The sequence below is a fragment of the Eublepharis macularius genome, chromosome 4 (assembly GCF_028583425.1).
Source record: "Eublepharis macularius isolate TG4126 chromosome 4, MPM_Emac_v1.0, whole genome shotgun sequence".
Lineage (NCBI taxonomy): Eukaryota > Metazoa > Chordata > Lepidosauria > Squamata > Eublepharidae > Eublepharis > Eublepharis macularius.
Window position 1 is genome coordinate 38,115,223 of NC_072793.1, and position 12,951 is coordinate 38,128,173.

At 39.6% G+C, this 12,951-nt stretch overlaps 1 protein-coding gene across 3 annotated transcripts in view; it reads left to right on the plus strand.

The window, feature by feature from the left end:
• The window catches only part of MAP2K4 (mitogen-activated protein kinase kinase 4), a 64,841-nt gene that overhangs the window by 16,735 nt on the left and 35,155 nt on the right, over positions 1–12,951 (plus strand). For 2 of the 3 annotated variants that reach the window (XM_054977110.1, XM_054977111.1), the window contains one exon: positions 6,025–6,120. The exons of the other annotated variant lie outside the window; for it this stretch is intronic. In XM_054977110.1, the coding sequence (XP_054833085.1) occupies positions 6,025–6,120 (96 nt within the window). The remainder of the gene's footprint in view (positions 1–6,024; positions 6,121–12,951) is intronic. 3 annotated transcript variants of the gene reach the window in all.

A 12,951-nucleotide genomic window follows, 5' to 3' on the forward strand; every position in this document is an offset into this window, starting at 1 on the left:
TTTTCAAATCTAATCAAGTAATTATTGATACAGTTAGCAAAACATTCCTGAGATTTTTTTGAAAGTTAGAAAATGCAGAGATTTGAAACATATATTCTTAATAAGATTTCAAATTACCCATCCAAAATGAGGTATGGCTTGGTCATTTGGGCCACTGGTAGTATTTCTCTCCATAACGTGCGCTGTGATCTTTCAGAACTCAGTACCAGACTGCTTGAGCTCTTTTCACATTAGCTCTGCATCACCTTCTATATAATGGATTTTCACAGCTTTCTTTCTCCTTCTCCTTTTTCTCTTTGATGGATTTCCAGTTCATAAGAGACATGCTACATAACTCATCATCCGCTTCTAATGGCTTTCTTAGAATTATTTTTCATCCAGTGATTTCCAATCTTAGAATTTCATTAGATGGCAGCAGCTCTTCTCTTGCAGTTTTTTGCACCAAATCCTAACATTCTTAACTTCAGGCTCATAAAGACCCAGGCTTTTTGCTCGTACTTAAAACTGTTTTGATAAAGTAAATTTGGCAAATGGGAGAGAAATTATTTTCCTGTTATAATCAGCTTCCAAAAAACTGATTCCAAGGATTGAATGTGGAATTATTTTAGATTATTATAAATAGAAATGTGTTTTACATTTGTTACTGCACATTGTGTACCATAAATACAGAAGCAATCTCCCTTTCAAGAATAAGTCTATTTTGAAGTCTGTGAGAGGAATCTTGCTAATTATAAAACTTACATTGGGCAGTATTTCTGAAATACGTGCAGTGTATCAGCCCACCTATTTTTTTTTCTTCATGGATTTATCACCACTGCAGGGGAATTTTATATTTCAAGGTAAAAAGACCTTTGTCACCTTGTCATGTGTCTTGGTTCTATAGTTTTTAGAATCTTGCTCATTAACAAATTAGAATTATAGTATCTAAAGGAGGCTTTTTTGAAAAGTTCATTCCGATTGCTGGGATGGGTTAAATTTGCTTTCTTCTTTCATGGGACCTTTTCTTGAGTTGGATATTTTAGTTTACTTTGGCATCTGTCATGGAAGCCATACATCTGTATGTGCTCTGGCTGAGGCAAGTATTTTAAATACTGTTCCCTGGTCTTTGTGTATTCTTTTTGGAAGTTTGGTTGCTCTTCTTGGCTTTAAATGCAGGTGCATCCTAAGCATAACAATAGATTTTGTGATGTAGTTTGCATTCCGCTCACTTAGATATGTAATTCTGAACACTCAGAAATTATAGTTTATCCTTCTTTCTGTGCCATCCTAAAGCAGAGTTACACTCTTCTAAGCATGTCGTTGAACTTAGAATAGTATAACTCCCATTTGGAGACCATCCTCTGTTGCTGGTGATTTCCCCCCCTATATGTTACCACTTGTTGGACAATTTACTTGATTTTTTTGTCATTGAAAATAATATAAAAGGAAATAGTTAGCAACCTGCATGTTTCAAGAAAAGATTGCTTGCTTGTTAGGTATATTTTCCTTGGTTGACAGAGTATGATCGGAGACGGGTCAAGCTACACTAGTGGATTTTTCATAGGTTTTATAACATGTGGAAAAAGATTAGCCCTCTTTAAAACTCTTTATAGTACACTCTGAACCCCAAATGAAAGCAACTATGGAGGAGGCTATATACAACACAGGTGAAAGTGGTTTCATTATGTTTCAGGTAGGTAGCCATGTTGGTATGCAGCAGAACAGCAAGATTCAAGTCCAGTAGCATCTTAATGACCAATAAGATTTTCAGGGTATAAGCTTTAGAGAATCAAAGTATCTGAAGAAGGGAGCTCTGACTCTCAAAAGCTTATACCTGTAAATCTTGTTGGTCTCCAAGATGCCACTGAATCCTCGTTTCAGTAAGGGATAAATACACTTCTGAAATACAGAGGTACACTTGCTGTGTCCTCTGCTTATAAAGAAGATTTAATTCAAGAACTGTTGTACACTTGATTTTGCTGAAATTTTTGGCCAGTTCAAGATGAGGATGTCTGATTTGAGCTGCTGCTTTGAGTAAGTTAAGCATAATGTTTTGTCACAATAGAATTTAGTTCAGCTGTATTCCTGCTGTTACAGCTAGAAGTAGGGGAATTCTTTCCGTGTGCTTTAAAGTTATTTCATGGGCTGTCTAAGACATGTGTGCTTCTTTGTTGATCCTAGAATTCCAATTAAGATTAGATACAATTCAGCTATTTTTCTGTTTACTGGTTGCCAAAACATGCTTGGAACAGACCTTGATAGATCCCCTGTATCAATAGCTGTGTAGAAAATATCTGTATAATCTGTTCTGCTGTGCAATATGGAAGGAGAGAGATTCACAGATGATGCCCTGGCAACCATTTGAAACTGGTTTTACGTTGATTTCTCCATGAAGTCTCCATGAATGTGGAAAAAAAACCTTTTAACTAGCTCAGGGTTTGTACAGGGCCTCTGCTGGATCAGCGTTGCTACTACACATGCATCCGTCTTTTTAGTCTCTTGGCTGGCTTTCTCTGCCTCAGTTAGGGATAGAATAAGATGAACAGTCAAAAGAAAATTTCTACAGTTGATTTATTCTGTTTATTCAGAATAAATTATTTTGAAAGGCCGTAAAGGCCAGCACACACTCTTCCATATATATGAACCCGTTGCTGAACTTTAGGTGAAATACATGGGAAATTACAATATCTGAACATCTAAAGACCCTCAGGATTGCAGTGAGATAACAGTGACATGAGTATATTGAAAATTCAGCTCTCTCAGTATATTCTTTATTTAAAACATTCTTTTTTACTCCACCTCCAACCCACCCATCCCAAAATGGTCAGGGTGGTTTGCATTCAAGTATATCAGCACGATACACATTTGTATACATTAAAAAGTATAAGACTGCCAATGTGTGTCCTATTGAGTCTAGGAATAATACTTATATGTTTCCTCTTCCTTAGTGCTTTGCTTCCAAAGTGCAAGAGATCCATTATATGATCTTGACTCTATCATAAAGACATAAACTAGATGGAGCTCACTCCCTGTGCAAAAAGTGTGCTTGGTTTATGCTGTAGCACAGCTTTGTTGTACAGTGGCTGCTAGTGAGTCAGGATATCCTGTGCTTGGCTTTCTTGAAAGTAAGGGGCCAATTAAGGGGTTTCTCTAGTTAGATCTGCCCTATTTACTGGTTTTGATCTTTAGTTGATCTTACTAGTCCTGGCATTCATTAAAACTCAGGATTGGTTGTGTTTCTTCAAAACAAGGCACATGCATTTTTTTAAAAATGCAAACTTAATTTCAAAGACAGTCACCATTTTGTTGCATGTATACTTGATCAGAAATAATTCTGTTTAATTCTTGAACACTATTAGTTCTCAGTTAGTTCTTAAATCTCCCTTTTCTTGACAAGTACTACAGGATTGATAACAATGAGAAAACAAGTAAGGAGGCAGCCAGTAAGCTTGGAACTTGAGTTTGCAAATGATCCCCACCAACAGCTTTCCTTCCTGAATGAACACCAGCAGTTCTCTCCAGATACAGTATTTTTAGGAGCATCCAAGTTGAGTCACATGAATGAGGACACCTGATTGTGAATATTCATTTAGATATTTATACCCTTCTTTTCTCTTCAGTGAAGACCCAGAGCAGTTTACTACATCAGTCTCTCCTCATCCATTTTATACTCATAGCAACAATCCTGTGAAGCTGGTTAGGTTGAGATTGTGACTGACCCAAGATCATCGGCACACTTAAACGGCAGAATTCTAGATCCTAGTCCAACCCTCTAACCGCAAACTACACGAGCTGTTACTGCATTTGACTTGCTGTTAGTTCAGCCTGTTAGACCAATGTATCTTAACCAATCTTTAGAGGAATAGGCTTCAGAACTTGATAGAAATAAATTTATTATGGAGATGGAAGGACTATGTAAGAATTTTCAAATGATTGGCATTGCCTTTACTTACTTACTTACTCATTGTCCTGTCTTTCCCTTGTGTCTGAAGGTGGCTTACAACTCCAAGATCAAAAACATATAAAATACGACCCCCATTAACCCTTTTCAAAAATGCAACTTAAACTCCATTAAAAACCCTTGCAAGTAAAATGGCCTTACAGCACCCCCAAAAGACTGTGCCCCCTCTCCCCCTCATTGAGCCTGTTCTAAAAGATGGGAGTAACTAAACTGAAGGAACAGGCTCTAGTCGACATCAAGTGTCTACTTTAAGTGAAGGAGCATACTAGGAGTCAAAGAGAAAACTGTATGTTGTTATAATATTGAAGCATATCCGGTATAAAACAACATTAGTCTTAGGAAGTATCTGTTCTTCATTTAGTGCCTATACAGTTGGCAAGGAACCGTTACACAGGTTAATTTTTCCTTAAGCTTCTGATTAGTTTCTTGTCAGTTTTGAGGATAAGAAGAGAGTCAAGAGGAATTAGGAAGAATCTTCTTGTTTGTTCAGATATATTGCCAGTGCATATCTGCAGGGGGAAAGACAGAGAGTGCTGAATGCCTTAAAAATTCTTGATAAGAACAAGAGTGTGCATTTGCTACATTAGGGTGATGGCTATTTTAATGATTAGGGGGGTGGGAAATAGAATGACACATTATAGTAGGAGACTCAAGAGCACTTCTCCACTATCCCGCAAACATCCCTAACGTATCAGTCTTTAGAAAGATACCTTCAGCTACATGTTGCTGTAGGCACTGTGCTGTAATTGTAGAGTTATGTATTAGTCTTTCTGTTAATCTGTGATAATCCTTAGTAAGATCCTTCTGGTTTGGGTTTTCTCTCTCTCTTAATTTTTTAATTTGCTAGGAACTGTTATTGCACTCCCCTCCAGTTTCCTGTGAGAGATGAAAAGTATTTACTTTTCCTTTCTTCATTGTGAACCCTTACGCAGATAGGCTTCAGAAAGAAATTCTCAGAATGATTCAAAATAGAAGCATAGCAGAGAAGCAACACAGTAATTATCCCTTTATGATTAGATAGTGCAGGACTTTTGGTTCTAAGATATTGCAACATGTCCCTTTCCTGAACATCCTGTCTTTACTATCGGTTTATTTAAATGTAAATGTATTTGATCTTTTTTTTGTTTGTCATGCCTCTGCATTTCCATTGAAGGCTTAGTTCTTCAGGGATAGAATAGGAGCTTTCTTACCTGGGCATATTTGTGAGATATTTGAATCGAATAACTCTTAATAATTCTTCAGTCAATCACAGAGTGAATAGTGAAAGCTCTGTTCTGGGAAAGATTGCAATTACTCCACCCTATATAATAGGATGATATTCACCTGATTGGTGGATCCAAGACGCAAGCAATGGTTTTCAGCTAAGAAATTTTCCTTTATCACAACATACTGGAAAGGAGCCAGTGGTAAACAAGGTGCTGAATTGTCCCATGAAGTCGAATATCCCTGTTTAGTTAACTTCAGCTAGCAATTTTATTTCAAGTAATCAGTATGATAAATCCAGAGGAGTTAGCCGTGTTAGTCTGTAGTAGCAAAATCAAAAAGAGTCCAGTAGCACCTTTAAGACTAACCAACTTTATTGTAGCATAAGCTTTCGAGAATCACAGTTCTCTTTGTCAGATCTGATGAAGAGAACTGTGATTCTCGAAAGCTTATGCTACAATAAAGTTGGTTAGTCTTAAAGGTGCTACTGGACTCTTTTTGAGTATGATAAATGAAAGCATTTCATCTGAAACTAAGGCTTAAATGCTGCTCTTAAGTCTGTTTGCTTAGAAGGAAATTGCATTTCCAAATAAGTGTGTTTTGGATTGTAACCTTTCACTGCTTGAGCGCAAAGTGCTGCATTAGTGGTTTTGACATGATTTACACATAATTGCCATACTGTATTCTCTTTCTCTCTCTTTCCTTTCTCAGCCAGTGAGAGCTATAGTCTAGCCTTAACAAGGAAGTGAAATATGCTTATTTCTTATACTATCTGAAGGACAGTGTGTCTTCTCTTTGACTGTGTGTGTATGTGTTATTGTGTTATGTGATAACAGCACTGTGTTTTCCTGTCATTTTTACAACTCTTTCCCTGGCTGAAGTGATACACAAGCAACAATGGGTAGTAATCACATTGCCCCGTTCACTTTCAAAAGGAGAGAAGCGGAGATGATCGTGAAACTTTCCAGCAGGCTACAGTAAGCGTAACTGTCTGTTAGCCCCATTGTCAAATATTTTCATAACAGAACAAAAGATGTCAATACAGTTAATAGTACTTTGCAAAAAATTATCATTCCATGTGAGTTAATATTTGTAAATGTAATTATCAGATATTTCCCATTTTCATATTATTTTCATATGATAAAATTTGATGCTGTCTTCCTATTTGTCAGACCTCATGTTTTATCTGTAAGACTGTCATTGGTTCCAGGAACACAGTGCTTTTTGAAGATTAGTATTAGAATTCTCAGGAATGGTTTATTGGTAGGTTTCACTATTCATTTACAGAAATCCAGCATTTAAGCCCAAGTATGGTTATATTTGGCAAAGGAAGTTAGTGGATGTAGCAAAGTTGTTGCAGTTGGTAGGTCAGTCAATTTTTCTTACTGTTGCGGAGATCTTCACCTGGTTATATATTCACTGCAATCTTTAGAAGCACATCTACTTGTAGGGTTAAGCTGTATTCATATGAACTAATGCTGTGCCATTTTAGAGATGGCCATGGCCACTAGAAGTGGGATGAGCTTGCATAAAGTTGCAGTGGACATTGGAGGAGTTGTCAAGGCTGATGCAGTCCATTGTCCCTCTAATGACATTCTAGTGCAACACAAAGCACGGGAGCAGCTTTTATACAGATGACATTTATTCACCTTATTTTTGATTATCTCCTGATTCACAATGACTAGAACAGAAAAACTTTAGTATCTCTCTTTAAAAAAAACAACTCAGTGATGGTGCACCTTCAAACGATGTGAAACCACAGTACCTTTAACCAGGGTCATTTCGTAGAAAAAGAGCTGGAGGGACTCATTAGCATATGACATGCCCCTTGCCATCACCAGAAGTGTGTCATTAGCAATAACTGATTTGCATATGACACACCCCTTGACATCACCTTCCTGGCTGTTTTAGACCCAATCCTGGCCATTCAGGGCCGAAATTGGGACCAAAATGGCGAAAGGGGGCTGAAAATGGCCAAAAGGGGCCCAAAATGGTCAGGATGGGGCTGTCGCTGAGTGGGAGAGTGGTCCACCACCCGTTAGAGGCTCGATCCAGGCCATTTTGGCTCCAATCTGGGCTGAAACAGGCCCCAAATGGCCAAGAGTCAGGTGGGCAGGGCCACCTGACGTGACCTCTTTGGGGAACTGCCGGAACTGCGTTCCGGCATGTTCCCCCTCGACATGAGCCCTGCCTTTAACACTTGTCATTCTGTAAAATGCTGCAGTTGTGTAAGATTTTGCAACAAAACTTCTTATTTCTCAGATAATCCATATCAGCTGTTACACATTCTAAAATATATATAAGATTACAGCTGGACTCAGAATAAAAGTCTGAGGTCAGGTATTTGTGGAGATTCTGACACCCAGCATGTCAGAGCCACATTTTTGACACTAGCAATCAAGCAATGTGATAATTAAATGTATATCCAGTTCTTCTAAGTAAGGCATAAGTCTTTAGCAAATCTTCAGAGTAACAAAATTTAATTCCTTAAATGAAATCAAAAAGTTGTATTCTCCATTCATTGTTTCCACTGGACTTGTTTTTGGTCTGTACAGTTTTCAGGACTTTTCCACAAAGTTTGGTGTGCATGTGGTCAAGGATCCAACTGAAAATGAAGTGCAGTAGCCATCCCTGTCCTTTCTGACCATTGTTGTGATAGGACTATGCCTATCCAGATAACTAAAGTGGTATGTGTAATGTTTCCCACTCTGGCATCTGTCAGATTACTCTCTCTCTCTCCTGGCTTGTGCAACCAGCTGGCCAGCAGGCCCAGAGGGTAGGGGGATTTTTTTTTGTCCTAGGAAAATCTAAACTTCCTTGTGGGTATCCCTCACTACTCCCCAACTCTCTTAAGAGTGGTAGGGGTCCTTCCCTTCAGTAGCTGCCATCACTTCCTGGATATTCACACCAATTTGATACCAGGAGGATAATCAAATGGGGCTGTTTGGTAATGTGGGCATGGCAGGGCTCATAGGTAGGAATTGAGGCAGTCTCTTTATCTCTTAAACAAACAAAGCTTTATTCCATTATCAGCATCTCTAGAAGCTGTGCAGGCTACAGAAATGTGGGTGCAGGTTCTAGAAAAGAAAACTGTAGGGCAAGATTTATAACTTAACTTGGAAAACTAAGTTACCTGGCATTTGCTCCCCCGCCCCCTCCACAAACTTGCTGAAGCAAATGAGAGCATACAGAGAGGATGCTGCCAGATGCACAAAGGCACACACCTAGTGGAGGAACAGCTGCTTTTAAAAAAAAACCTCTGCATTGGAGGGGGAGGGTCCTGGGCCAGTCTGGGTTCTGAAATCATGGCTGTTGGAACCTGCTGGAAAGCAGCAGCCAGTGGTCAGGTGCTATTCTTATAAGAGGGGTGTGAAAACACATTGGTGGGTGTATATGTATGTATGCATGTGTGCGTGTGTTGGGATTTTCCCAGCTTGGCTGTCCTTATCAACACCAATTCATCTCCATAAATGTCAGCCTTTCTAAGATGATACTGTTTCCCCTGCTGTCATCCATACGAACCTAAAGTTTCTCACCCAAACAGTGGCAATAACTTTTCAAGTCTATCCATTCTGAAGAATCCTCTAACATCCAGTGGTTTAGACTTGATCAAAAGATCATACTTGATAAACTTTGAAGGCTTGTCTATAGAGCATGAATTGGGAAGTCCCCCTCCTCCCTCAAGGGTGTATTGAGATTTCTCATTGTTCGGGGAAAGGGGAAGGCATTGCCAAGGTGGTACAGAGATGCTTCCTTCTCTTCCAGTGTTGTACTAGGGGTCTTTGCATTGCCTGACATCACTGTCATCTGTGTTGTATTACAGCCTTGCATGATACCAGTACCATGTGAGAAGCTAGAAAAGTGCATCTGTGTTGCCTAGGCAACTGGGCATTTCTCATTCTCTCCCTGTGCCATCCTGCAGCCTTGCAGACTAGCAGCATAGCACCACAAGCTAGATATGAATCCTGGCATGGACAGCTCAGCAGCTCTTGCCTTGCTTCCTGTTATGAACCACAGCTGTCTAGCACAATGTCAGAAGCTCCTCTGTGCTGAGATAAAATTGTACAGGGGAATAGAAAGACTGCAGACAGCCACATATAGTGGGGGATTGTTTTACTGCATCCTAGTCTTGACCCCCCCCCCCCAAACAGGCTATAATTCAGCCTAGTTGCAATTTTTGAAGCCTATTTTAGGCTTATTAGGTCCACATAAAAACTTTGAAGAACGGAACCTGTATGCTTAAAATATTTTTGTTGAATGCAAACTTGTAAGTTACCTTCTTAGAATGTTAATAAGCTGGTGGATAATACTGATTAAAGATAAAACTTTTTTGCATAACTTTAATAAAGATGATTGGGCTCCTTTTAAAGTCCAAATCAATTACTTTGTAAAAGAAATGTGGGGCACTTTCTCCCCCTAGCTTTTATTTGAGGAATTCACAACGATCGTTTCCATTTAGTACACTATCTGCTATATCTTTTACATAAGTACTAAATATATAGACAAGCAGTTGAATCATACAGGAAGTGAGAATACAAAGCAGAGCTATAGTGCAATCCTAAAGTCACTTGCTTGGAAGTAAGCTCCACTGAATAAATCTGAGTAGGATTCTGAGTAAACCTGTTTAGAATTGCTCTCTTAGAAATAATCACACAGGATTGTGTGATTGTGCATGCTGTTAGTCTTTTTATCAAGATAAACTCTTTGTTGCTTTGCCTGTTAGGAAAGAAACATTATTTTTTGACTGCTGAAGGTGCTGGTCAGTTTGCCAGTTTGGTGTAGTGGTTAAGAGCTCGGGACTCTAACCTGGAGAGCCGGGTTTGATTCCCCGCTCCTCCACTCGAAGCCAGCTGGGTGACCTTGGGCTAGTCACAGTTCTCTGGAGCTCTCTCAGCCCCACTCACCTCACAGGGTGTTTTGTTGTGGGGATAATAATAACATACTTTGTAAACCACTCTGAATGGGCATTAAGTTGTCCTGAAGGGCGGTATATGAATCGAATGTTGTTGTTGGTCATACACATCTGAGACTATTTCTGCAGCCTTGCAAATAGTAGAGTTTTATCTATTTTCCTATGCTATTATAAGTGATAGCAAACATTTTAGCAGTGTAAGAAGCTACAAACATTGCAAGGATGGCTAATTTCCAAATCAGTGGTATTTCTCTTGTTAAATCTTTGTCTCCTTAGTATAACAGCTTTCTAAAAAGTTCATTTCTTATGGATTTCATTAAGATTCCATTGTCTTTTTCAAAGTGTACTGCTATAACCAAAGCATGTACACAATCTTCCTATGAACAGGAGAGAAACTATAACTTGTTTTTGTTAACTCCTGTGCAGTTGAAGAATTACTGAAATGAGAGTTGTTCCCCACAGACACTGCTTTAGAGAAACCAGTCTACTTTCCAGGCCAAGTAGTATGATATTCTCTTCCTGTACTATGTTATTATGTGGTAGCTTTGCAGTGCTCTGAAACCTATGGCATCTTTTGGCTGCACTGTGCACAATGATAACTTAGAAAGTGGCTTACATTACCCTCATGTTCTGTTTTTCTGTCAACAGGAGGTACTTCTTGATGATGGAATTTAGAGCTGCTGCTGTTTTGACATGATAGTATCCCTTACTCTCAGACCAGGTCTACGAATCATCTACTGATGCATTTGTGTGACTGCCTTGTGTTTGAGTGTATTCCGCAAATGTTTGTTCTATGCCAGGTGTGGCTTTTGAAGTTTTCACAGCCGTCAATCTGGAATGATAATGGTTGCGCTTTTATCGGGTGTTTTAGACTTATCCCACACCTTCTCTGTGAGATAGGTTTCAATACCTGTTTGATATTTCACAGAGTTTTTAGTCTTTCTGAGTAACTAGCAGCATTCTGGGTCTTCGCAGAACTATATATCTTCATAATTTGCCAAGACCCAAAGGTGGGTTCCAGCATACAGTGAGTACATTGTCTGTTAGGATCCCAAAGTTTCTTGCTAATATGGGCAAGAGGAGGAACATACCACTATACTACTTTGTAGTGTTATTACTGTGGTCATGTGCAATTACAATAGGATGATGCATCTTGTGGAGATTTTATATGCAAGTTATTCATATAACCATGGATCAGCTTATCTGCTTGATTCCCTGAAATTCCCAAGCTTCTGTCTTTTTGTGATTTAGAATCAAAGAAAGTAATTCTTACTTGAAATGTGTGTGATAACTCTTCTTCAGTCCATGCCTAGAGTGCCTGCAGGTGGCACTTAATAACATATCTTCCATCCTATTTTTAAAAGTTGATTGTATTTCATCTTCTTTATTGTAGACCTTAACTGCCTTTCTCTTGTAAGTGAAAATGGGATTTTTTTCCTTGCGTTCCTTTTACCTGGGTATCTGAACAGATAGTTGTGAAGAAGTGATCTGTGACTCTCAGAAGCTCATATTGAACTTAATGTTTCCCCCCTTACGGTGCTACTGGACTTTTTTGTTTCAATGTGCTGTGACAAACTAACACAGCTACTGCTTTGCAATCAAATAAGATTGCAAATTCCTTTGACTTTGTCAGACATGTTTAGATTTTTACCACACCACTTACAAGGTGACGGGGTTTGAATTTTCTGACACATCTCAGATCTGTGAGATTCCATGCCGGTATGTCTCAACAACAGGGTGGTTAGCTGTGTTTTTGTCACATGCCTGGCTTGAGTGCTATAAACTACAAATATAAAGATGTGGCAGAAGCAGACCTTTCCGAAACAGCTGCATAAGACCTCTGAAAAGCCTTTGCTGAAATTTGGGTGAGGGCACCCTTGAGTAGAGATGGGCACGTAATGGGGAAAATAAACAAGCGTTTCGTGTTCCATTGCATTTCATGAATCACGAACTTTCATGAAATTGTCCCGTTTCACGAAACGATTCGTTAATTTTGTGATTCGTCAGAACCCAGGGCACTTCAATGAAGGGTCATACCCAATGAAGGGTATGAAGGGTCATACCCAGAGATGCCAAACTTGCAGGGAGACTTCAGCAGGCTCTCCTCCACCCACCTTCACCCAACAAACCAGCAAGAACAAATGCTCTAAATAAGAATATAAGCAAAAAAATTAAAGAAAAAAGTTAGGCCTCAGTCAAACTAGGCCCCAGAGCCAGGCAATGCCCTGAGACTGGGGTTGGGTGGGGTGGAGGAAAGAAGGTATTCTCATCCAACAATCTTCCCAGCAAGGCCAAGAGCTGAAAATAAGAAAGAGGCTATTCACTCTCTTTTAAAGCAGCAGCAAATCCAGCCAAAAGCTCCCAATTCCACTCTCATTCCAAATCCCAACAACAGGTCCTCCCTCTCCCTCTGTGTACTGGAACTGAAAAGCACAATGCAGAGAGCTGTGCCTTATATAAGAAATGCTCACATAGAGCAGAATAGGAGGTCTCTGGTTGGCAGACAGACCTGCCTAACAGGGTTTGGAGGGATGAGATTGGTGTTCCCATGGCTACAGTAAGCCCATCTCCTCAGTTGCCATGGGGATTAACCCCCCTGCTCCTTGCTGTATAGGGCAGAATGGAAGCTCTCCAGTTGGCAGGGAGAGCTGCCTATCAAGGTTATGTGGGCTAAGATTGGGGTTTCCAATGGCAACGAAAGGTCTGCAGACATTCCGGGCCTATGTTGCTTAGGGAATCAATGGATCAGTGCCAGACAGGCTGGCATCACGAATCGAGCGAATCAGCCCCAAAAGTCGTGAAATGCATTTCGCGGAACACGAATTGGTCTGATTCGTCACAAAATTTTATTCGTATTTCGATTCGTGCCCATGTCTACCCTTGAATACAAAAAGCC